At 44.6% G+C, this 24,668-nt stretch overlaps 3 protein-coding genes across 3 annotated transcripts in view; 1 reads left to right on the forward strand and 2 right to left on the reverse strand.

The window, feature by feature from the left end:
• Positions 1-14,553, reverse strand: part of LOC142572478 (COMM domain-containing protein 10-like) — a 30,217-nt gene extending 15,664 nt beyond the window's left edge. Inside the window, exons 1-5 of the mRNA XM_075681629.1 lie at positions 14,432-14,553; positions 8,800-8,890; positions 6,958-7,068; positions 1,928-1,999; positions 1,639-1,722 (exon numbers count right to left, since the gene is read on the reverse strand). Of these exons, the coding sequence (XP_075537744.1) occupies positions 1,639-1,722; positions 1,928-1,999; positions 6,958-7,068; positions 8,800-8,890; positions 14,432-14,463 (390 nt within the window). The 5' untranslated portion in view covers positions 14,464-14,553. The remainder of the gene's footprint in view (positions 1-1,638; positions 1,723-1,927; positions 2,000-6,957; positions 7,069-8,799; positions 8,891-14,431) is intronic.
• Positions 14,554-14,716: 163 nt separating this feature from the next.
• Positions 14,717-19,166, forward strand: LOC142572474 (GPN-loop GTPase 2). The gene is made up of 5 exons (XM_075681624.1): positions 14,717-15,173; positions 15,254-15,416; positions 15,529-15,653; positions 15,955-16,053; positions 18,334-19,166. The coding sequence occupies exons 1-5, from the start codon at positions 14,817-14,819 to the stop codon at positions 18,541-18,543; spliced, it is 954 nt and encodes a 317-aa protein (XP_075537739.1). The 5' UTR covers positions 14,717-14,816; the 3' UTR covers positions 18,544-19,166.
• Positions 18,863-24,668, reverse strand: part of RPA2 (Replication protein A2) — a 31,419-nt gene continuing 25,613 nt past the window's right edge. The window contains exon 8 of the mRNA XM_075681627.1: positions 18,863-19,714. Coding sequence (XP_075537742.1) covers positions 19,630-19,714 — 85 coding nt within the window. The 3' untranslated portion in view covers positions 18,863-19,629. The remainder of the gene's footprint in view (positions 19,715-24,668) is intronic.

Consider the following 24,668-nt stretch of genomic DNA (forward strand, 5'->3'; position numbering starts at 1 on the left):
CAACTGTACGTCGAATGTCGCTAGGCAAGCCTAGCAACGCTAGCTGCAACACGTTTACGCATTGGTCGTAAGACTATCCGGCGACACTAAAGCTATGTTAACAGACGTGCATGGCTGCAAATGTTTGCATTTCTCGAGTGCATCAATGTGGACACCGGAACACCGGAATTGGAATACCGATTGCCCGTATCGTTGTCAAGCTCCGATGATAGTCACTGTCGCGGAAGTGGTTCGAGCACAGCACAGTTGATTTCGTCGGCACGAAATTCTCTCTCCTCACCGTGCGGACCCACTGCACTGCAAGCTTCTTGTCCTTTGGGAACACGTGAAACACCACAACGTCTCGCCCGCCTGTGTTCGCACAGACGAATGCTGCACAGAACGAGGGCATGTTGGGCGCCCTTGGCTGTAGGCACTCACGCAGTACAGAAAGGAAGCACAGTTCCCGCAAATCGCAAAAGAAAGCAAACATCAGTGGCAGCACATATCTCGTAGCGTCATCTAGTAAAGCGCAGGACGGAAAGAAACACGCCAGCACATGCCAGCAAGCCGGTCCGCCGGCACGCTCCCCGGGAATGATGTCACTCTCGCTGGTTCTCTCCTCTGGCTGCCTCCTCACCCGGCACTCCGGGAAGCGACGGAGGCGTGTCCACGGGGGGATTTAGAAAGCAATTTCCGCCCCTTATATTAACAAAACGAAGAAAAAGATTTCAGAACCATAAATTAATAGGTCTGTTCTTCCCAATCCCAGCAATTTATGAAATTCGAAAACCGTTTCAGCTTCCCTTTAATGCATGACGACAGTAAAACAGGCACCTTTATGCCCAGACTGCGAAAAAAAAGTCATTAGTGGCACCTCTGGTCCCCACACTGTTGCTCTCAACTGTCCATATATGTTAATTAAGGAGTTAAGAGAACTCGCTTAAGTGCATCATTATGGATACGAGGAACATGATCACAAAAAGAAAAGTTGGCCTCAGAACTTAAGAAAATGTCTACGAAGTTCTGAACGAGCAAAGATGTACTTAAACAGCTTAGACCTGCCCACAGAAGCTCTCCTGGTCAAGCAATCAGCATGGATCTAAAGAGGTGCACTGCGTAGGACATACACCTCAGAACGGAACATGCCACTCAATAGGCTGCAGGACGTTTGAAGTTTTTGTAAGTATTCACAATCGAAAAGCTTGTGGGCAGATGTAAAACATTGAATTTGCTCTTCTTTCCCTATGTTCAGCTTTGTAAATATTAACGCTCTTTGACAACAATGCCCTTACTCAAAAACGTACCTGTAACTCTAGGCTTTTCCTACATTATGCCAAGTGGACGGTAGTATAACACTCCTTTAGTAAAATAACAGGGAGGTTGCTGTGCTAAACTTGCATAATTCAGCAACTGCTCTGGAGATGCAAATGGAGATGGCCCAGAAATAACTCCTCGTAGCGTAAATCCCCGAGGAGGGTTACCGAGATATGAAATACACTGTTAGCTTCAGTCAGGATGCAAAGCTGTTACACACTACGTGGAGTCAAGGAAGAACTTTGGTCCTAGGCAAGTTTCTGGATATGAAGAACAGCCTGCTCAGTGATGATACAAGAACTGCTCAGCTATGAAGTTAACAGCATTCAACAATGCACTGACCTGTCTGGGAGCGAGGGAGCGCTGCTTCAGCTGCTCAACAAGCTGCTTGGCATGGCTTGTCCACGACTGCACCATGCACTGAACCTGATGTGGAACAAAAACGGTGAGATTGTATGAATGATGACTATATTGGTTTATCACTGCAGCACTGCGACTCAAAGGTCACTCTGGTGTAAGACCTTGTTAGCATTGCAGCACATTTCTGGAAAGTATACGAACAGAAGAATGACATTCTACATGCTGTGGTCATGCTGCAGCAGATAGTACAATGAATTTTTATGCAATGCACCTTGTTTTCATCCATGCCCAGGTCAGTCAGCTGGGTTCGCAGTACCTGTGGCTTGGCCAAGTGGAATGCAGCCTACACAGAAGGTGGAAAGCAAACACCAAACCATGAAATTTTAAAAAATAGAAGCCACAATATGACAAGCTAAGTTCAAGAAAGGTGCTTGAGTACTTTAAAGGATCATTTAAACAGAAAAATGTCTCAAGCTTTACTAGTAAATTGCTCTTCCGCAGCAATAAAAGAAAAGATATATATATATATATATATATATATATATATATATATATATATATATATATATATATATATATATATATATATATATATATATATATATATATATATATATATATTGTGGGGATGCGCGACCCTCGCGCCTCCCCTGATGTTTTTCCCGCATGGCGCGTCTCCTGTAATCCGGCTTCGCCGCGTGGCTTGCGTGACGCTCGCGGCGGTCGATGTGGTTGGGGCGCAGTGCGAGAGATGGCGCGAGTGTTGCGCTGCTAACGCCGCCGACAGGCGAGGTTACTTGGGCGCCGAAAGGAAGGCGCTTGCGCTTCTTAGGGTTCGGGAGGCAAGCGGGACGGACATGCCGTGCTGCGCGTGCGCCGACCCATGCTTCTGCGAGACCGTCTCGCGTGGCCGCCTTGGACACCGTCCGCGTGACCGTACACGCGAATGACCAGGCGTTGGGGATCCAGCATGGGGCGAACATATTCGCTCGCTACCAGGTCGGGGTGAGTCGGACTTCTAGATTTGTCGCGCGCCCATCGGCATGTTTTGTGGATAGCAACTCGGCTAGCAGGCGCTGATCTATGAAAGGTGCAATAAATGCCCTTGTGATTGTTTGCACTACTGTGTTGTCGTTCCTTTGTCCCAAGGGTACGGGTGTGAGAGACACCACAATATATATATATATATATATATATATATATATATATATATATATATATATATATATATATATATATATATATATATATATATATATATATCTTGCTGTGGGAAGGCTTGGTAAGTCAGAAAATGTGCAAAAACGAAAGACAGGTTCCCGCATCAGCTTGCTGTAACGCCACAAATTTTTACAGCATCTGTGTGGGCCTAGCTAAATTTATTTATCAATAAATATGGCCTACATTGTATTCCAAGATAGCCAGAAACTGAACTTGGCAAGTTTTGAAAACATTTACTGAGCCACAAGGGTTCAAATACTACAAGAAAGGTCTTTGAAATACATAATGTCACACTGATGTAACAGTGCTGGGGCTAAGGCATGAGACTGAAGAAATTGAATTCTGTCCTTGAGTTTCTTTTTCAGGAATGAACCTCTCACTGCGAAATTAACAAAAGTATAGTTATAAAAAAATTATCATTCTAAATTGATCTAATGTTTCTTCTTAGTGTCTTTTTAAGCCACATTAAATGAGGAATCAAAGCTACCGACACGAATGCAAGGTAGGCAGTTAAATCATACCTTACTGAAAGGCCCAAATCCAAGTAAGGAATGTGTGTTCAACCTTTTCACTGCAGGCCTTAATCAACAACAACAACACAGTGACAGAAAGCAGATTTAGCTTAAAACAATTTAACACAAGCCAAAAAGGTTCCTAAAGAATGGAAATGCATTATTTTCAGTTATCAGACATTATTTCGTGTCTTTACTTTCCTGCTCTGTCAACTTCAAGAAAGGAAGACATGTCTGCAACACACAAACTTAATTTTGACAGGTGCCTGAACTCTCTCCTAAAAGGTCAAGCCTGCTTGCCCCTATGAAATCAGCAATAGCTTTCGACTACTTAACTGCAAATAGCTTCTTTAACTGCAACTTAATGCTGAGAAAAAAAAAAGTACACTTAAGCAAAAGCTTTATAATGTGCCCCTGCCAGATAATTTTTTTTCTTCTTAGAAGCCTCACAAAGTATCCCCGACTATACTCAGCTTCACACATAGCAGGTAAAATGAATGCTTAGAGAGACTTCTCTCAACATTTGCCTTCATGATGAAAATAGAATATATAGTGTGTCACATATAAAATAAAAATATGAGTATGCATCATGTAATTTGATACAACAATGTCTCATACTTCAATGTAATGGAATGTGACATATTTATTACATGAAACGCGTTGCAGACTTGAACATATTTGCTATAAAATGAATCGAGTGACACATCCCTTGCGAACGACAGCCACAATGCACTGCTCGCATTTACAACCAAAACATACTTCATCCTAGAAAGTACAATGGTACACAAATAACATGTCATTCGATGTAACTTTACGCCTACAAACTATAGTTATAATATATGTAGTAGTCATCTCACAAGGAGCAACACAGATCAAAACAACTGTGCTGCAATATGAGTGGAATGAGACTTCAATGACCACATTATTAGTGTAGCTTCCATAGCATTGTCTCCTAAGTATTAAATTAAAAATTAATTAAAAAATTAAAAGAAATAGGGGTGCTAACAATCAGCAGCCAATCGAGCGGGAAATCATGCATGCACATCTTCTGACAAGTAGGAGAAATGCCAGGCGCGGAGAGACCCCCCCCCGCCAGAAGCAGAAGGTGAGCCAGCTGGAACGGTGAGCATTGGTAAATGTGTGGCTCTGTTGCTTACTTGACTAAAAAAAGAAAAACGGAATGCTGCGATAAGAAGCGTGCAAAGTCGTTTATGGAGTTTGCAGTAGTGGCAGTTTATGAAATACTTCTATGTTGCAGGATGCGGTTTGTAGGCCACCATGTCTCAGTGAAAACACTTCGTCTGCAGGACATCCAATTATTTGCAGGACATTCTGTAGCAGTCCTAAAACATTTTTTTAGCACATTAAACAGATTCTCGAAGAACAAGGTGTGACACCTTCAAGTCAGTATTTGCGTAATGTGACCCTATAATTTGTTGAGTGACATGTCTTTGGCCCCAGATCACTGGAGCTAGCAACATTTCGTTGGACAGTTGGTATCGGAAGGAGACAGACCATCTGGATTGCAATGATATGACTGAATTTTAATGTCTAGAGACTATTTAAAATTTTTTCACCTTTGTGCTAGTGCTTTCCTTGAAAATAGTGTTCTCCCAGTAAATCAACATGTTTGGCCTTGAAGGTGCATGCATGCATGCATGCGCATACTTTATAGAGATATGGCATAAGCCACCTGCGGGCATATACAGCCACAAAAACCACCAAAGAGCATAAGCTGCGATACTGTAAGATAGGCTTTCAAAGGCATGCCTACTCGGCAGAACAGCCTAGTGGCACAATCAATGTAATCACTACAACAGTCACCTCAACTCATCTTAAAAGGAAGCTTTCACTCGAGAACAACTTCGATTCTGAATTCCCCATTCAAATAGATTTGAAACATAGAAATGTACTGGGACACTATAATGTAAAGCTATTCCAAACTTTTCTATTCCAATTCTGGAATCAGCCCTCCACAATTGGCAAAAAAAATTTGGACCACGCTCGCTTCACCTGCCTGTCACACGACCTAACGAAAACGGCGAAAACACCCCATTTGATATGATATGTGCACACTGATTATGTGTGACTGTACCAAACGAAAGAAACATAATTATTTCTGATTTGACACCTTTTTTGCCATTCGCCCTATAGCGGTCAAGCATTTTTGGGTTGTGCTCACTTCGCCTGTCTTTCACACGACGTCATAAAACTGCAAAAACTCACTGCGTCAAAGTGACATGTACATTAATATGCCAAACAAAACTTAATTTTTTTCTCAATGGCAGGGCAGTGCCCCATTCCAAAAGGAACACAAGATGGCTACCCGCTGATCGATCTGGCACTGGCAAGTCAGAGCTGCCGGGGGACATAAACATTTTTCCGCGGCAGTATAACATTATCGAGCCCTTTCGACACATATACAACATCGCTCTGCCAACTCTACTTTGCTGAGGATCCATTTTAGCAGCATTTTTAACCTTCCGTTGCATGCTGCTGCAATTTTCAACCAGCTACTGCAAGCTAAGCAAGGGAAAATGTATCAGTCGCAGACGCTGGCACCACCCTTTTCAACCGGTTATTTGCTTTCACTGTCCTGGCTTGACCCCGTTGAAACCCCCTCTACTTGAGCGTGCTCCTCGCCTCATGTCAGCCAATTAGATAAGAAAAACTGCTCAATGTATATAATGCTATTCGCTTTGAAAGCAAAATAAGTGTCCTCCTATAAATGAGGACCTCATTTAATTGGGCTTTTCAAACAACGCTGTGGGTTACCGCCCGATGCTTGTGTCGTCGGTGGTTACATAAACTTGGCGTCAGGAGATTGGAATAAAAACTGATTGGAATAGTTTTACGTTATAGGGCCCCTGGATAGACAACCACTGAACTGAACTGAATTAAATTTGTTGCATTTAGGAGAAAAGCCTGAATTCTACCAACTGTAGGATGCAGAATTTTATGTATGGCCTTATGTATTTTACAAGATTTACCTAAAATTGACAATCGAAAAAAAATAATCAAAACAAAGTGTTTCCAAATCAATCATTCAGTGCCAAAAACAGATACTGCAGTTCTATAAAGTACATTTGTTAGTGTGTCTGAAGCGGACAAATGTGGTATAAGAGCTTACAGCTTATGTGAAATCGTTACAATGTTTACAAGAGTTCTGCAAAAGTCCTACTTACAAATCAGTAATATATTACAGTGATGTAGAATACATCAATTTCGTCCACTTTGGGTGTATGTGCAGTTTACAGAATTACAGTATTGTTGAGTTGCAGACTTGTAAGCCGGTACTTGAGTCTTCTGTGATATTATGATCTTGAGAATTTCTTTCAAAATTTAATGGCCTAAATAAGAAAAAAATTCTGCTTCCCATCGTAGGTAGGCTTTAGCTTTATTTTTTTTTTAATGCAACAGACCTAATCAAATTCGGTCCAGTGGATGACTAGTAACATGATTTCTTTGTTACGAAGTATTTAGACAGGAGCTTCTGATTTAAAGCTTCCTTTTAAAGTGATGTGACCTGAAGCAATCAATGTTAAGTGAAAAGTAAGGCATCACTTACTTGTTCCAAGATGAAGGAGAGGGACTCCAGAAGAAGGGTAACCTCCTGTGCATCACAATTGAAAGCCCGCTGCAACTTCTGTTCTTCCTCTTCCGTGAAGCTGCGTTCATCCTGGAACAAATGCATTCAGGCGGGCCCTCTCACAATGTGTTCTCTCTCATTATTGGCAACTTTCAAGATTGCTTGTGGTTTGTGACATTGTCCATGAACTCGAGACCACTAGCAGTAGCGGTTATCACAATGCAAGGTGCTCCTAAAGTATACACTACAAATAAATAGATCCAAAAGAATGCTTTTTCCGAGTTATATATGAAGGCACAAGAAAATTGCTAGTATTTACCTAGCAGTATTCCACGGAATTATTCAGTGTACGGATGCAGTTTACATTTGTTGTTTGAAAAACAAGAATAATTCCACCTTGAACAGCTTACGAACAGTCAGAAAGCACTATACATCAAAAGTGTTGCACTTTAGCAACAGTATTCAAAGAGTGAAATCACGTCTGTGAGCAGAAGTTATGTGCAGCAGTCGCAAGTTGGTGCCAGAGCTACAGCAAGTCAGCATGTAAGGCAGTCCCATGTGTGAAGGTACTAGCCACTGTGCTAATTCTGCATAATTCTATTTTTGCTACATGATAAGTTATTATTCGCACCCAAAATGTGAGACATCAAGGTTGACAGCTTGGAGACAGTGCCTGCAGACGTGCAAGGCATATCACAGTCATGCTAAACAGCACAACAGGATATGCATGCAAGCTTCCAAAGGCCAATGCAACTGATTTGTTCACTTTTAACCATGCAGAATGAACCTACTGTAAAGACCTGCAAATAGCCTTTGAAGACATATCATTCCAACCAATCACAACAACCAACCTCATGCTGCAAGTAGCAAATGCCCGAGTAGTACAAGAGTCCGTTGTAAGATGGCGACAAGGAGGTGCAATAAACTTTCACAAATGTACTCGAGACATATCTTGTCACAAGGCTTCTGTTTTTAAGAATAACGAGGAAGAGACAAGAAGTGCTGCCGTTTCAGCAATAATGAATGACCATTATCAACAGAGTATATGTGTTCAATTACCATTAGTTCAGCATTTTACTAACTATTTATGCACAGTGAAGTCTAGAAAAGAAGACAAGGATGCAGAAAAACTAGGACAAGTACTCAAGGAAACAGTGCCAGGAGGCAAAATATAATGGCAACATGAACCAAATGGCCTTGTTTATCGCTTTGCTGACCACTACTTTAATACTTATTCCCAGCTGGACATACTAGATCATTTTATCTCCACCAGCAGTAGTAGCAGGCATGAGGTGCTGTACTGACAACATTCAGTGAGGCTGAATTCATATCTTATACAGCATAGAATTCAGCAACTTATAACCAGTGACAACTGATTGTGTCCTTTGTGCGTAAGGTCTGCACACTATGCTAATATTCTGCATTTCTGCATTAGCTTTTCAGAAAATAGGGGCGGCAGCAGAAGGTATCCATGAGAATGCAGTGTCAACATGCCTGTTGCCTCTCACCTCGCTATAGAGCATTATTCTTAGGAAATTAGACATGAAGATTGGTGAAACAAGTAGCAAGAAGAAGAATGGGAAAAGAATAAAGGTGAAGAAAAAGGTAAAGCAAAAAGCGGGCTGTTGCTGCATTTATTTATTTCTCACTCCTTGGTAACAATGCACAGCTCTGAAAGCACTTGAAGCATGATCTCAGCCACCTTTGTACAGGAAATCTACTAGTAGATGGTTTAGATTCATGGGCAAGCCTGATTGCAAAATTTCATGTGAGCACTAGGGATGTGAGGTGCCCTGGCCATGCAAAGACGTGCAAGCTTACCTTGCACGGCAGCTTCTGTAAAATTCTTGCGAGCAGTGCACTGAACTTGGTGTCATCCAGCTGGTTTATAAGCTTCACCGCCTGCTCCAGCCTGTACATGTAAAAATAATAATGCAGTATTCTGTAAACAGCAACTTAACATTATGCAGGAAGAACGTGTCTCGGGAACAAGAGCAGAATCCAAGAAAAGTAAGCTTATTCACATACTTAAAGAAGCATGATAGAATAGTGTACACAAGAGACATAAAGCAAGACACTTGCACACATTAAATGTTGATGCAAAAAGTGCTAGCTTGCTAGTAAGTCAGCAAATGGAAGACTGCAGTTTTAAAAAGAAATTGCTAATCGCATGCAACCATCAGGGGCGTAGCTGGAGGGGGGGAGGCGTATGGGGCTTCAGCCCCCCCCCTCCCCCAAATTTTTTCGTGCTGTCATGCGCCGCCGACTAAAGCAACCCCCGGCGCCGGAAATCATGCTCGATTTTGTCTAGAGTGTCTTCTTCAGTCTCGAAAAGACATTTCAGCGCGAACATTATGAAATTGGGCTGGAGTTCGTGGCAACGTCAGTGCACCGGGAGTCACATTGTAACACCCCCCCAAAGAACTCCATCCGAGCACAGTTTCAAAGGCAATTTGATGGCTAGCGGGCTTGTCGCTGCATCTCGCGGAGGCCGCAGAATCTAGGGAGCGCTTGGATTTCAATTCTGAAACTTTGTGGGTATAAAGTTCTCATAAACTTTTGATGCGAAAGGTGCATTGGCAGTTCCAAAGTCGTGCTTTAGATTTTAAATTCCGGAACTTTGTGGGTTTGATGTTGCTATAAACATTTCAGGCCAAAGGTGCATTAAGTTTTCTAAAGTCGTACGTCGGACCGTACAGTGAGACAGAGAAAATCAACGCACTATCAGACAAGTTTGCTAAGTACGCAGCGAGGTCCAATGAGTCAAAGCATTGTGGGGGTTCATTTGTGCCATTATGTCACAGAAAAGAATATCAACATGTTTTTCACCTGCGCCAAAGCATCCATGTCAAGAACTAAACCCAGCGAAGGTAACTACGTTCTTATTCATTTTTCGACTTTGACTTTTATTCGCGAGTACACATTTAACCTCTTCACTTTTCTTGTTCTCATTACGCGCGGGCTGCCAGAGCCAGCGAGAGCGCATGCGTTTTTCTCATGTTGTCCCGATAACTGCGCGGCGCACTTCGGTGTGTATTCGTTTGTCTGACCGAGTGGCTTTTTGCCTGGCAAAGTTATGGACGCTTTCTGGGTAGCAGATGAGTAAAAGAAACAATGGTCCCTTGCCACCATCACAGTGGAGACTCGACGGATTGCAACGTGTTCGCTTGAACGCAATCTGTCTGGAAAGTCCTGTCTCGCCGGTATAGGATGCCGAGGAGTATGCGTATGGTTCTCTGTGGGTCAAGCGTCTCACGTTTTCTTTAATAATCATTCGGTACCCACATGGGGTGCCCAAAGTGGGCATTCGATTGTGGCCAACATGCTTTCCTTCGCGCCTTCTTTTTTTTTCATTTCGGTACCTGCACCCCACAAAGGAAAAAAGACATTGTTGAGGAGCAGCGAATTGCCGCATGGTGAAAGTTCGATTTCGTTACTTCTTTTGTGAAGGATAAAGGGCCACGGGATGCTTCATTATTATATTATTGAGATAGCAGTTATATGCAAACTCCAGGCGCATTCCTGCCATCGCCGTCGAACTCATGTTCTCTATGAAGTCCAAAGGCGATAACATCGTGACCGCGCTTGGCATGTTGCATGTGCGAGTGAAAGCGAAATGGGGGGGGAGAGGGCGGCGGCATAGGTGAGCCGACGATGGCTGCTCAGTCTAGTGTGCACAAGGGAGAAAATATGGGAGGACACGCGCAATACATCGGGGGATTGCAGGGAGGAGGGGGCGGTGATCTGTGAATCTGTGGTTGCGCAACATGCTTATTTGCATTGGTTGACGCATCATATAGAGTGACTTTTGCTTAGATACGTTGATTTATTGGATAGTTATACGTATACTTAAATATCTTATTGCGAGGTTTTGTGTATATGTGCAGTGAACTTTGTTTCCAGGTATACATTTTTGTCATTTATCAAGGTGTATCTTCACATTTGTGTATTCCAATGTATCTTCGTATTTCTAATGTATGAAGGCGAGTCAAAAGGAGTGAGTCAACTTACCCTGCGCGATAATGACTCTGTTCATTACCTGCGATGCATGTGCGAGGCACAGAGGCATCTCTCATCTACAAAAGTGACACGCAGGTGTGAGTATCAAGGTTCTTTAATGCTCTCATACACTAGGTTGAACATGGTTGCGTCACGTAATGGACATTCCAAAGTTGAACGGTGGGGTGTCGTGAAGTTTCTGACAGATGAAGATCTTTCCCAAAAAGAAATTAGTTGCCGTATGGCTGCCGTGTACGTTGAACATTGCATTTCATTGGCCACTGTAAACTGTTGGAGCAAACGGTTCAAAGAAGGATGGGAAAGTTGCGAGGACGATCCAAGACCGGGCCATAGCCACCGTGCAATCACCCCCAACACAATTGCAAAGGCTGAATAGAAAAGAACGGATGATAAGCATCGAAGAATTGGCAGGGCGTGTGAACATCAGTCACGGTTCAGGTCCCACCATAATTCATGAACATCTCGGTTATCGGCTCTTGTGTGCGCTATGGATGTCCAAGATTTTGAACCACCGCCAGAAGATGGATAAGTTCGGTGCTGCCTTGACTCATCTAATCCGGTATCATGATGAGGGTGACGACCTTTCGTCTGCAATTGTGAGCGGGGACAAATCATGGTGCCACTACTACGAGCCTGAAACACGACGGCAAAGCTTACTGTGGAAACATTTGAATTCACTACCCCTAAGGAATCAAAGGCCGTCATTTCTGCCGGAACGATGTTGTTGACCTCTTTTTTCGATCGTCAGGGGCCATTATTCATCGAATTTGCTAAGCCTGGAGAGACTATCAATCGTTTCCGATGTTGTGAAACATTGCATCTGCTGCGTGTTGCAATCAAGAACTAACACCGTGGAAAATTGAGGAGTGGAGTCATTTTGCTCCGCGACAATGCCCGTCCCCACGTCGCTGGTGTGGTTAATACAAAACTGGCAAAGTTCAAGAGGGAAACGCTGCAACATCCGCCATACAGCCCAGACCTGTCAGATTGCAACTTCCACATTTTGGAGCATTAAAAAAAAACAGCTCAAGGGAACCATATTCGTGTTGGACAATGACGTGAAATAGTCAGAGACATTTTGAAGCAACAACCCAAAGAGTTTTATTAGAATCACGCAACCAGTTAGTCAGGGGAAAAATGTCTAAATGCTTATGGAGGCTACTTTAAATTAGGTACCCTGTTTGTTATATATTCGCATTGGCTCACTTTCATTTCGCTCGCCCTCATACATTTTGCAGAACTTCTGCTTTCTATATATTCTCTCTGTTGAGACTATAATTTTGGTGCAATTACTCACAATACACGACCAGTGACAGCTGCTTCTGCACAACACATTGGAACAAAGGAAAGCATCATTGAGATTTTTCCCTGGTCGTTGCATATGTACAAAAATGTAAACAAGCTTCTTGAATGACAGAGAGAGAGAGAGAGATGCAACTGAGAGAAAGGCAGGGAGGCTTATAAAGTTTGATAAAAATATTTGTCCTCAACTTGTTCATTTCATGGCCTTTATATTTTTCACATCAGCGGCATGCACTGCTTTGCCGGTTTGAAACTGATATAGTTCTAAAGTTCGTGTGGTATTTGCTTTACGTATTAAATATACAGAAAACATGGAAGCATTGATATCAGTTATTTCCGGCACAATTTTTCAGACATACATGTATATTATCATATGAACAAATACACATTTTACTTGTCTTGGCAGTGCGTAGTGTTCAAGATTTCGTTTGCAGCGTCTTTGGCAATGGAAACGCACTTATTAATAATGCTTAATGTATTTTATCCCTGGACAACCTCTATAAGGAGGAGGCCGAGCTGCAAATTGAGCCCCCCCCGAACGAAATTTCTGGCTACGCCACTGGCAACCATATGTTGGTAGCAAGCAGATCACTACTGGCATATGGCAAATTTACAGTCAAGCAAGTAAAGGTGTCATATCGGGCATTAATATTTGTCTAGCTTCACCGGTGTTGCACAGGACACTTTCGATCACGATCGAGCCTGATCGGGATCGAATTTCTCCACTGCGATTGGTTCACTTGCGCAGATTGAGGAAGGGAGCCAATCGCGATCGAAAGTGACCTGTGTGGAAACGGTATTAAATACTGTTGCACACTGTCTCCGGTGCGATTTATTGCACATAAGAATAAGTGCGCAGCTTTATCAACAGTAAGTAGCCTTTTACGAACATCTGCAATTTTAAAATAAATTTTATTAAATGTATCTGATCCTAAATGAGTGCGCTGGGGCAGTCTCTCATTAGAAACTGTCGCACTTAACTGCAGCAAACTTAACTAGCCGCAAAACTAACCCATCTAATTAAAACACGCGAAGCGTGCTTTACAATATACAAGCAGAAAACACATCTCTCAACTGTCTTCGTGCCCTTTGGCCACCAAATAAGACTTTGTGCAATCACAATGATAACATTGTTGGCTGGGATCGCAAGAATTGAGCAGGCAACTTTTTTTTTTTTTTTGTAATGTATTCATTTCTTTCTTAGGTGACGTTTCCACTGACTTTGTGCACGAAACTTGTTGCTATCTCAAGAATCAGAAGCGATTTTCAATAGCCGAGACTTCGGAAAACTGTTACAAAAACGCTCCACGGAGCCAACGGAGGCAGCGAAAGTGAATTGTTCGCTCTGCGATGCCACTTCCGGGGTCGCCGTAGGAGACGGCGCAAGGCTGCACAGCGGTACAAAACGTACAAGCCGAAAATGCACAACCCGCCTTTAGTTTTCCTGCGTCAAGCGATCACAAACTGTACACAGAACCATGTTATATAAGACAGAAACTACGCTTAGAGACAAGTTTATTAGCAATTAGCGCGCAAGGCGTTATGTATGAAGTCCGGGCGGTCCAGAGGCGACAACGTTCACATGCTTTTGCCGCCGCGGAATTTTGCTTTACGGCGCATTTGGTTGCACAACACACGCGAGTCATTTTTGAGACTCGGACGGAACCGAAACGGAAACGAAACCCAATTGCGCTGAAGTGTGCACGCGCCTGCACTGGGCAGCCAAGATCTCGCGCCATTCAAAGCTAGGCCACAAATGTGTGTCAAGGTTTCTAGGCCATGCACGCCACCCGGCGATATTGATTGCCGCATCAGCTGGGAACACCGGTCAGCCAGCGGGGCTACGTCCAGCCGTTAAAGATCTAGTTTCGAAATGTGAATCACAGGCGGCAGATTTGGCCCAAGAAAGTGACACCACAGTAGCAACGAAATCACACATATCCGAACGGCGGGGTGGTAGCGTGGGAGGAACCTTGGCATCAAGGTTATCAAGAGCTCGGTTCAAGAATAAAAAAGAGTGACTCAGAGCTCTCGCTTGCATGCAGCGCAGCCGCCCCATATCTTTTTGCACTGGCAGGAGTAATGAGGGGACTCGTCACTGCCGAACAGGAAAAAGAATGTGAATATTTACCGGACTGTTTTGGTGAACATAGAGACAGTCATCGCTTGCCAGTGCGTCCAAAGTGCACTTGTTGCTATGCTACAGAGGTAGAAAAAAAGGAGCGACGGTCGCGCCAACGCGGACGACCCTCCAGAAACCGAAACTGGCTCAAAGAACTTAAAGTTAAGATAACTCGCGTTACTTTCACTTGCATGATGCTAATAAATTTTGTTACATAAAACTGCACAAAAACTGCAGTTACGCTTGCTATATAATCAATTTTCGCCCCTGGACAGCAACAAGAAATGGCGCTAGTGGCGTCTCTAGCTGTGTAATGGCGCCGTTCAAACGCTTGTCGTTTTCGCAACTTTTCGTCAGCTAGCGTGGTGCGGTTTTTGCATTGAGCCAGCTCAACATGGACTCGAAGACCTCAAGAAGTGCGCGCACCGAAAGGACGTTCGGTCAGGTGGTGATCGGGCCTCCTGGATCGGGTAAAAGCACTTATTGTAAGGCGATGCGCGAGTTGTGTATGGCAATTGGACGCCAAGTGGCTGTGGTGAACTTGGACCCTGCGAACGATGTGCTCCCCTACGAGGCGGCTGTTGACATCAGCGGACTCATCGAACTTGGCGATGTAATGGATTCTCTTAAACTCGGGCCCAACGGTGGCCTCGTCTACTGCATGGAGTATTTGGAGAGCAACCTCGAATGGCTGTGTGAGCAGCTGGCGAAAGTTCGTGGTTGCTACCTATTTATCGACTGTCCTGGACAGGTACGCATTGCGCGCTTCCCAATTAAAACGAACCGGAGCGCAGCCTTACCCGCCACTAACATCACAGTAATGACATGCAGGTGGAACTCTACACGCACCACGCGAGTGTGCGCAATGTTGTGTGTCGGTTGCAAGCTCTCGGTTACCGGCTTTCGGCCACCCACCTTGTCGACTCCCATTACTGCAGCGACCCGGGAAAGTTCATCTCGGTCCTGCTGACTTCTTTGGCTACCATGATGCACAGTGAGAGCCGTTGCCTGTAACATTTGTTGCCGTGTTTGCGGCTGGTGACCGCCAGATCTTCCTTGATGTTTTTGGTATTCGATGGGTAACTTAAAAGTCGTGCATCACGCAGTGGAACTACCTCACGTCAACGTGCTCTCCAAGGTGGACTTGGCAGAGAAGTATGGAAAGCTTCACTTCGGTTTAGACTACTACACTGAAGTCATGGACCTGTCTTTCCTGGCTGATGTCCTCTCCGTAAGTTGACTGCTCATGCCTAACTGGCAATCTTCAATGACTGTTCAAGGTCCTTGCAGACAAACGGCAGCTTCTAATGACAAGGATGGAAGCCATGCAGTTTGTGCAAAGAGTGCACTGTCTCTTGTCATAGTGATGGCTATCCTAGACCTTTGTAATGTAACTGAGTAGGCAGGATTAGTCTATGACAAGTAAAGTGCCTTCGTGCTGCACTGGACTTAACTACGCTAGCAGTGATAATGGGCCTGGCATTCATGGCATGTCTTTGTGGTGTTTTTCTGCAATATGCTTTACTGTGCAGGAGGATCCCATTCTCAAGAAGTACAAGAAAATGAATGAAGCCCTGGCGGGAATTATTGAAGACTATGGCCTTGTGTCCTTCCTGCCACTAAATGTTCAGGTCTGACATGCCTGTTTTACCGGGTGCTTGCATTATCCAAAAAATCATACATGTTTGTTGCTTGAAGTGCATGTTGATATTATTACAAGAAGCATAGTGATCCTTTATATTAAGTATAGAAAATTAGTGTTCCTTTGTATGCCCAGTCCCTTTAATTTTGCAGGGAAGTTGTATCCGAGAGAAACAGGATGCACTCACATTCATAAGAGAAAGTTCAGAAGAAAAGCAGAAGGATCGGCAGTCCAGTCCCTTTTACTTTGGATAACAGGATAGTGAAAAGTTTGAGGAATTAGAAATGAGCCTGCCTGTGACAATTAACGCATTGTCTATGTTTGAACTCCAAACAGAGTGGTTGCGGTGCAGCTTTTAATGTGCTAACTTAGGGAGAACTGCAAGACCGGGAAATGGTGCTCCTGTGTGGGGTCAATGCCGCTCTGCCGAAGGAAGACTGGCCAGGTGGCAATTCTAGTTTTCCTGTATGCAGGCACTTTAAAATGCTTGATCCAAGTAGAAGCTGTGCACCATTATTAGGCTTTTAGTAGAAGTGGTGTCTCCTATTCTCAAGAGGCCACAGAAATCTTCTTGAAGTACACCACTAGGGCATGAGCAAAACTTCAGGTGGATGAGCAATCTCTTGCAAAAAAAGAAAAAGCAGTGCCGTGGACAAACCAACAGCCTCCATCTGCATGCTGTTAGTATCTACATCCAATTATGTTACAACAGTGCTTGACAGCAGCTCCTACCAGTTCAACCACAGTCAGCTTGAAGCATGCCACAATTGCTTTTTATACCAACCATTGTTCAAGAAGATGTACTGCTTTTGCAAACAGCTGACTACACTTCAAGCTTTGCAGCCACTGTCATTATCAGCAGAGCTGTGTGCAACATCTTCAGATTCCGAAAAATAGCGACTTGTGCCGCCATATGTAGCACTTTCCTGCATTGTGGTTGATGCTATTACAGAACATTTGACTCAAAATTCAAGGATTTTAGGGATGCCCAAAGCCGATATTCAAGGAGGCAGGGAACAAACCTTATTCATACACATACACTGAAAAATCTCTGAAAGTCTCCTTCTTAGCTGCAATTCCTTGCAGCTAAGTGGCTGCCGAGTTGGACACATGCTTCAAGCTTTTCAGGTTGCTTTTCTAAGTTGGCCTATGCATTGTAAAAATGTAAATCACCTGGCATTATGTTTAACAGCGTCTGACTTCAGCCAAAGATACTTATCACATTAAAGTCAAACGTCTGAAACTTACTTACCGCTATGTATTTCTAGAGCGTGGAAACGGAATCATAATGCCTGCAGTGTGAACCAAGTAGGAAAACAATAGTGGTGTGGCTTGGTTGGGCTTTGTCTAGCTCCACGATGGCAACAATGATTTAAACGAGCCTGTCATTGGTGGCTGTGGACACTTCATACACTGCAATTGCTTTGCGACACTAAATATATATATATATATATATATATATATATATATATATATATACATACATACATACATACATACATACATACATACATACATACATACATACATACTTAGGATTGCTTCTCGACAAAACTTTTGCCCATGTCATAGCCCATATGCAGAGTTTATTTGGAATGTTCACAAGTTACCCCTAAGACTAGTTTTTGAGGAGTTCAAGGAGTGCATGCATTTATGTTCAAGGGGACTTAAAAGCCCTTGAATCTTTCTTGAAATTCATTGGTTTTCAAGCAGGTGTACGAACCCTGTACTAGAAAGTTATTGCCTGTGCGTTGGAGTTGCAGGGTTAATTTGGTACTGTACGGTCAGCAGCAGTATCTGTGGTGCTTGTCTGCCTGTTTTGCCAACTCATTGGAAAAAAAGAAAAAGTTTTGAAGAGAGTACAGAAGGCCTGTTCTGCTGTACTTGTAACCTTTTAATTATGAAGCCATCAATAGTCAGATCTGTATATCTTTTGGTTCCTAAAATAATGTTTATATAACTGTATTATCTGGAAAATGCAATAACTTTTAACTGCTATCAACACATTGAGTGCAAGTTGCACGAGAATTGTTACCTTGTGCACTGTCCACATATTCAGTAATGAGGCATCATAGGAGCCTGCTGTTTACATTTGAAAAATAACTTTCCTTTCAATTGTTTACTTTTACTAATGAAACTAAAAGAAAAGATTGCTTCAACTTGCAACACCAACGTACCACAGGTGAAGTGATAAAAATAGGGTACAAAAAAGCAGCTGGCAAGAGTTAATTAGAACTAGTGTAATCATTAGTGTTTTTTTTTTCTCCAGGAGAAAGAGTCTATGTGGAGTGTGCTGAAGGCTTGTGACAAGAGCAACGGGTACATCTTCAGCCAGTCTGAAGAGCAGCACATGACAAGTCTAGCCATGGGCTCGGACACCCAATCTCAAGATGCGATTGCCAGACTGCGTGAGCGTCTGGAGACATCAGGAACCACCTGCATTGTTGAGGACGAGGAAGCCATGGACAACATAGGCTAAAATAGTTTCTTAAGTTGCAGCAACTGCCCTTTCAAAGGATCACCAAAAATGTGTTACAGTAACAGAATTCTGCTGTAATTGCCGGGCCATGATTTTTTTCAATTTGATGCGCCGCTGTTGAGTTGCATAATGGAAGCCAGATACCAGCAGCAAAGGTTATATGAGAAAGGAGCCAGCTTTTGCTGTCTTTTTTTTTAATATCTTTATTACTGGTCCAACTTGGATGTACAGTGACATGCAATTCATTGTGACATTGGACCTTTTCTGGAAAACAAGTTACAAAGCCTTACTCTGGACGCTCACAAACAATTCTGCAACAAAAGAGTTCACAGGAGTTTATTAGCCATCAACAAACACTTAGCAAACCAGAAAGAACAAAGATTGGTTAACCTGAACATACCTACTTTTACTAAGCAGTTGCACCAATGAAACCTGTACATATATGCATATAATTATATAATGTAAATGTAGGCAGCGTATTGACAGGCGTGTGTTGTTCATTTCTAATACCAACACATTCGAAACAATTAAAAGAGTGCAAGAAAACACAAGGAAAGTGCTAGGCCCTCTGAAAGTACCTTTATATACCAACAGGCATGAGTGGACTTGTCCAGCAGCAATTGCTTGTAGGGCAAAAACTATGGCTCATGACAAAGCCATGTAAGGGTGCAGTGTATTAAAGCTCCAATTTTCAGCACAACCCAGTGTGATAACAATTTAATCAAAGCACAATTTTCTGTCCTTTGCCCACAATCTTTCTTAAAGAGACGGCTTCCATTCAGCATATGGCAAGACACACGGGAAAGAAATAAGTATGCAGCATGTCATTAATGGTGCTCTGATGTACATGGAATAAAACAAGTGCACGACTTTCAACAATGTGGCCTTCTTTCACATTTGTATCATGTGCCTGCTGCCTAAACTGCAAGCGAGGAAAAGGCAAACAACCCAGTCTGACTGGAAACATGAAAATGTGGGGCCAAGAGCTCAAATTACAAGACACAGCTCATCTCTTTCGGTTAAACGATGGACCATAAATCTGGGTAATGTAACAATAATAAAATAAAAAGAGGGTGGCAGTTACTGCTATGCTGAGTCAGTGGCCTTGTAGTGTTCGTCATCCATGGTAGTGAAAATGTGTCCCTCGTTGGCAAGGAAGTCGACCACATCCCTGCAAGAGAGGCATTTCATGACATGGGCTTAAGCTAAGTCCACAAATACTCGCGCTTAATTTAATAGCCCTGCTAAGGACATTAATCACTAATCAAAGTTATACATAACCGTTGATGCCGTTCAGGGGGGACGCGGCTTTCGCATCGCGAGAAATTGCAAAAAAATAGATTTTTTGAAAATCACATCTTCAGTTTCTATAATCCTTTTTCTATCTGATATCAAAATATCATCACTGTAAACCACTTAGAAGTGCTCTAAAAAATTCGTTTCATCAGCCAAGGTGGTGAAAAATCTCGCGGAAATCAAGAGAGAACAACGTTTTTCAAGCCGCAATATCTCCGGAACGGCGCGACCGAGCGCTGCCATCTTGGTCTCGTTGGCAAGCGCACTTCTCCGTCTTCAAATTTGCCGCTTCAGCGATCTCCTCCATACATAAACAAGCGCACTAAAAGCAAATGATTGAAAGTCGTGCCGGAGTCTGCGATTGGCCGCGCCCGCCACGTGACTCCAGCGCGGTTCGCCATTGGTCCGGCGCTCGCGTCGTCTGCTCGGCTCTTTGCACCTCGCGAGTCTGGACGTCTCCACTCGCCGTAATCTCGACGTGTCAAAACGGGTGTTACGCGGGCATCGCAGTAGCGTGGCCGATCCCTACGCTTGTGAACGTTTCAGACTCGCGGCTAAGCATTCCGAGCAGGTACTATGAGTCTACTGATGAGGGGTCTCCAAGTTCGGAGACTCTCTCATAAGTAGTCTTTGCTTATTTGTCTTTAGCGGCTAGGATTACCTAATACTAGCCTGCTCTTTCTTTTCCTAGCTTTTCTTGTCTTCCTTTGCTTTTACTAGCTTTCTGCTAAATTTTCTCTCACTTAATATGGCTTCTTCTCTCACTATTGGCCTCGAGCTCCATCACTGGAAAGGCTGGCGCCACCGTCGGCGTGACGTGCTAGGAGGGATCACGTGGACATAGCGGCCGCGTCGGCTGCTTTGGGAGCGCTGAAGCGAGCTGAAAACGAGCTTTCGTACGCTGCGGTCCTCATTTAGTGGCAAAATTTTCCCCCTTAGAGTGTCTCCTTTACAACGCTTGAAAGCACTACAATAGGTAGTGGCTGCCTTTGAGGGCGCGCAACATGGTAGGCTACTGCTCGGTGCCTCAGGGCCGGACGCACGTAACGGAGGCCGGTGTCAGACTTATTCACACGTAGCCGCAGGACAAGAAGCTGCGTGAAGCTTGGCTCGCGAAACATAAAACCGACAAACAGTCATCGGCTACAACTCTGGTATGCAGCAAGCACAGACGCGAGGAAGATTTCTGCTACGGCGCCTGGTCTGCGATGTTCTGAAAACGCGCACTGAGACGCTCGATCCAGTCCGCTGCCCGACTAATGTCATGATGGTTTGGTCTATGAACATGTCGATGCTATAGATACTGGCAAGTTCAGTGGAGTGGAAAGGCAGCGGTAAGAAGCACATTTAAAAAAAGCATGGCATATGGTCATGTTTATGTTATGAATTAATGCACTGGATTACAAAAAAAGGAGCAGCGGGAAATTGCACGCTGAGAACACCGATAAACATACAGTGCGACGCAACTCGAGAAATAATATTGAAAGTTCAAAGAATTTAGAAGAAAAAATATTGAATCGTCGCGACGGCACATCACAGTCCCTAGGCGTCGAAGTCTCTACAATGAAATTACTTTTGAAACGCTCTGATAGCGCCCACGCAACAATGGTTGCTTGTATACTGTCAAATGCTCATATTCTGCGGCCTAAAGCTCATGGCACGGTGCGAAAACGCGAGCGCGGAGAAAGCGAAACAGTGAGCGGACAAGCATGCAGACGCGCATTCGGTCGCTGCGAATCTGCGCGATCGCTGCATTGAGGCTTCGTTCTATTACGCTCCATTTAGTTATACAAACACTATAAGAACATATTTCACATAGTTTGCTCTCAGCGTTTACCTGCCTTTCACGCAAGAAGCTGGTTCGGGAGACTTCATCACGGCGACCGCGCGCAGTGGCGTTCACTGTACGTATTCGGTAAAGAGATAGAGTCTGTAAACGATTGTGTGCTTTCAGTTTGCCCAAGATTATTATTTAGACAATAAAAAACATCTCTCGTTTCGAAAGTACTTACAGAAATGTCCGGGAGAGCTCGAGCGTGGTGTTTTCAGTGAGCGCTGACAGCAAAACCTATGAGGAGCGCGCCACGTGATCCCTCATACTACGCCAGCGAGGCGCTTCCGATAGATGGCGACTCCGTAACTCCTCGCCGCCAATAGCTACTTTCAATTGTTGAGGTTTGTCGCGAGCTGCTAAACAGTTAGAGGTTATCAACTTGGCTAAATCCAAAAAGGTAGATATTCTCGTACTGGTCTCGGCCAGATCAGCCACTTCGACCGGATTTTTCGCACTTGATCTTTCTGGAGTTATGGCACGACGGGCAGCCGAGGTACGGCCATCGTTTTGATGCCGAATTTCGATGGCCTTGTTATTCGCCATGCCAGGGATTCCGAGGGCCGCGTCTTGTCAGTGGATCTTGATTGTGGTTAATGTGTATGCTCCAACCAGGGCTAGAGAGCACAGAGAGTTTTTCGATACATTAGAAGCCTATTTGGTCGGTCCCTCTCGACTAATTCTAGTAGGCGACTTCAACTGTGTGTTAGAACTGGTTGACCGCCTCTCGCGTAGAGGGACTCCAATATCTAAAGATAAGCGTGGAAATGCTGTACTGCGAGAGCTCGTTGATGGGCTGGGACTGGTCGATGCTTGGCGCGTGCTTTGCCCTGGACAGTCAGGAATGCCATGGACAGGGAGGGGCTTGCAGAGCTGCATCGACCGTTTTTACAGCTCGTCCTCACTGGCTCCCAGTATACATTCTTCTTGGTTAATTCCTTCTGCTCTTAGCGACCACAGCTTCCCAATTCTGCGGTTCGCTGATTCTAGCATAGTATCGAGAGCAAAGAGACCGTCGCGCTTAAATCCGCGTCTCCTAAAAGACAGGCAGGCAACCGCAGAGGTATCATCCATTCTATTTCGATCGCTTCATAACACAGCGAATCCAAGTGGCACGGAATGGGATGACGTGAAGGTCAGGGTGCGTGAGTGCTTCAGGTCTTGGGGCAAGCGTCGAGCGCGCAAGGAGCGTGAGGAGATTAAAATCGTCTCCGACATGATCCTCCTGCTCTCGAGGCCACTGTCCTGCGGGCCTGGCGTTGCTTCGGCGCTGGCATCACTCCGAAAGGAACTTCGGATTCTCCTGCAGCGACGCTAGGATGGCTTGAGGGCCACAATCCGAGCAGAGCTGTGGGAAATGGAAGCGTGGTGCAGCAGAAACGTCCTACGTAAACATCTTTCAAGGAAGAACACAACTCTCTCTTCCTTAATAGATCCAAGCGATGGTAGCATAGTCGACTCACCCGATGGAGTTCTTGCACTGGCGAAGCAGTTTTACATGTCCTTGTATGCCTCTCCAGTTGCCTCTCCAGCTGTTTTTCCGTTTGCTTTACCAGCTGAGCCGCCGCAAGTGTGCGACTCAGCCATAGATGAGGATGAGCTATTTTCTGCCTTGAAGTTTATGAAGCAAAATCGCAGTCCAGGATCCGATGGTCTTACAGTCGAATTTTATGTTAAATTTTGGACAGTGTTAGGGAAGCCATTCACATCACTGGTGAACAGGCTACTCAGTGAAGGGACTTTGTCAGCATCTCAATGAGAGGGGCTAATCACTCTCCTTTGTAAGGATGAGTCGAGGAGCTCCGATCTGAGAGCATGGCGTCCAATCACGCTTCTGAACTGTGATTATAAGCTCATAGCAAAGTGCCTGTGTATGCGACTCACGTAAGCGCTCAGCACTGTTTTGGGTCCATACCAGACATGTAGTGTCCAGGGGCGCTCTACTCAGCTTCACGGTTTAGCAGTGTGGGACCTTCTCCTGTGGGCAAACACCAGAAAACTTCCAGGTATTCTTTGCTCCTTTGATCAGGAGAAGGCTTTCGACATCATTAGCCATAGGTACCTCTTCCATGTTTTGGAAGAGGCTGGCTTTAGTGTGGGTTTTCGGCAGATGGCTCAAGCTTTGTATTCTCGACCGACTTCTGCTGTTGTCACACGGGACCGCGTCTCGGAGGCGTTCATTGTGGGACGTGGTGTGTGGCAGGGGGACCCCCTCTCATCTGCCCTCTACGTACTCGCTTTTGAACCGCTTCTGCAGAGGTTGTCCTGTGACAGCAGAATTGGCAGGTTCCTCCTCCCACCAGGTTCCCCTCCGGTTGCACCTTTTGCCTACGCGGATGACTTGTCCATTGTCGTCCCGGACGAAGCATCAGCTTGCGGCATCTTGGAGGTCATGGACAGTTACTGCAGGGCGAGCGGTGCAAGGTTGAATAGGTCGAAAAGTGCAGCCATGTACTTGAACTCCATTCTGTCCAGTCCGCAGCCCGTTCATGGTCTCCCCATGAAAACGCGGCTGCGCGTTCTAAGCTTCCAATTCGAACCAGATGGTCTCTCTCCTGAAAACTGGCAACAGGCTAAGGAGAAGCTTGAAACCAGGATTCAAGAATTCAGCGCGTTGTCATGCCCACTGACTGCTCGAGCGAAAATCCTGCGCTCACTTCTGTTTTCGTTCCTGGCTTATGTGGCGTGTGTGTCTCCTGTTCCAACCCGAACCAAGCTTATCTTGGAGAGGGTCCTCTTTCACTTCCTTTGGAAGGGTACAAATGGTTGTGTAGCTAGGGGGGTGCTCAAGTTGCCCAGACATAAGGGAGGACTTGGAATTCCCGACCTGGGCATCGTGGCTACTGCACTACATGTCAGATGGATCCAGGTCGCTCTTAACTTGGATATGCTCCTGACTCGAAGCTTTACCTCGTTTTTCCTTAGCACCCGACTCCGCTTGTTTCCGCAGAGCACATTTTCCCACTGTGTTCCTCAGGTACCCCGTCTACCATTTACG

Source organism: Dermacentor variabilis, chromosome 2 (assembly GCF_050947875.1).
Source record: "Dermacentor variabilis isolate Ectoservices chromosome 2, ASM5094787v1, whole genome shotgun sequence".
Classification (NCBI taxonomy): domain Eukaryota; kingdom Metazoa; phylum Arthropoda; class Arachnida; order Ixodida; family Ixodidae; genus Dermacentor; species Dermacentor variabilis.

Bases quoted from the DNA above. Each gene is read 5' to 3' on its own strand.
- LOC142572474 (XM_075681624.1), top strand. From the start codon at position 14,817: ATGGACTCGAAGACCTCAAGAAGTGCGCGCACCGAAAGGACGTTCGGT. The intron at 15,174-15,253 runs GTACGCATTGCG...AATGACATGCAG, and splicing joins TTATCGACTGTCCTGGACAG to GTGGAACTCTACACGCACCA. The intron at 16,054-18,333 runs GTCTGACATGCC...TTTTTTCTCCAG, and splicing joins TCCTGCCACTAAATGTTCAG to GAGAAAGAGTCTATGTGGAG.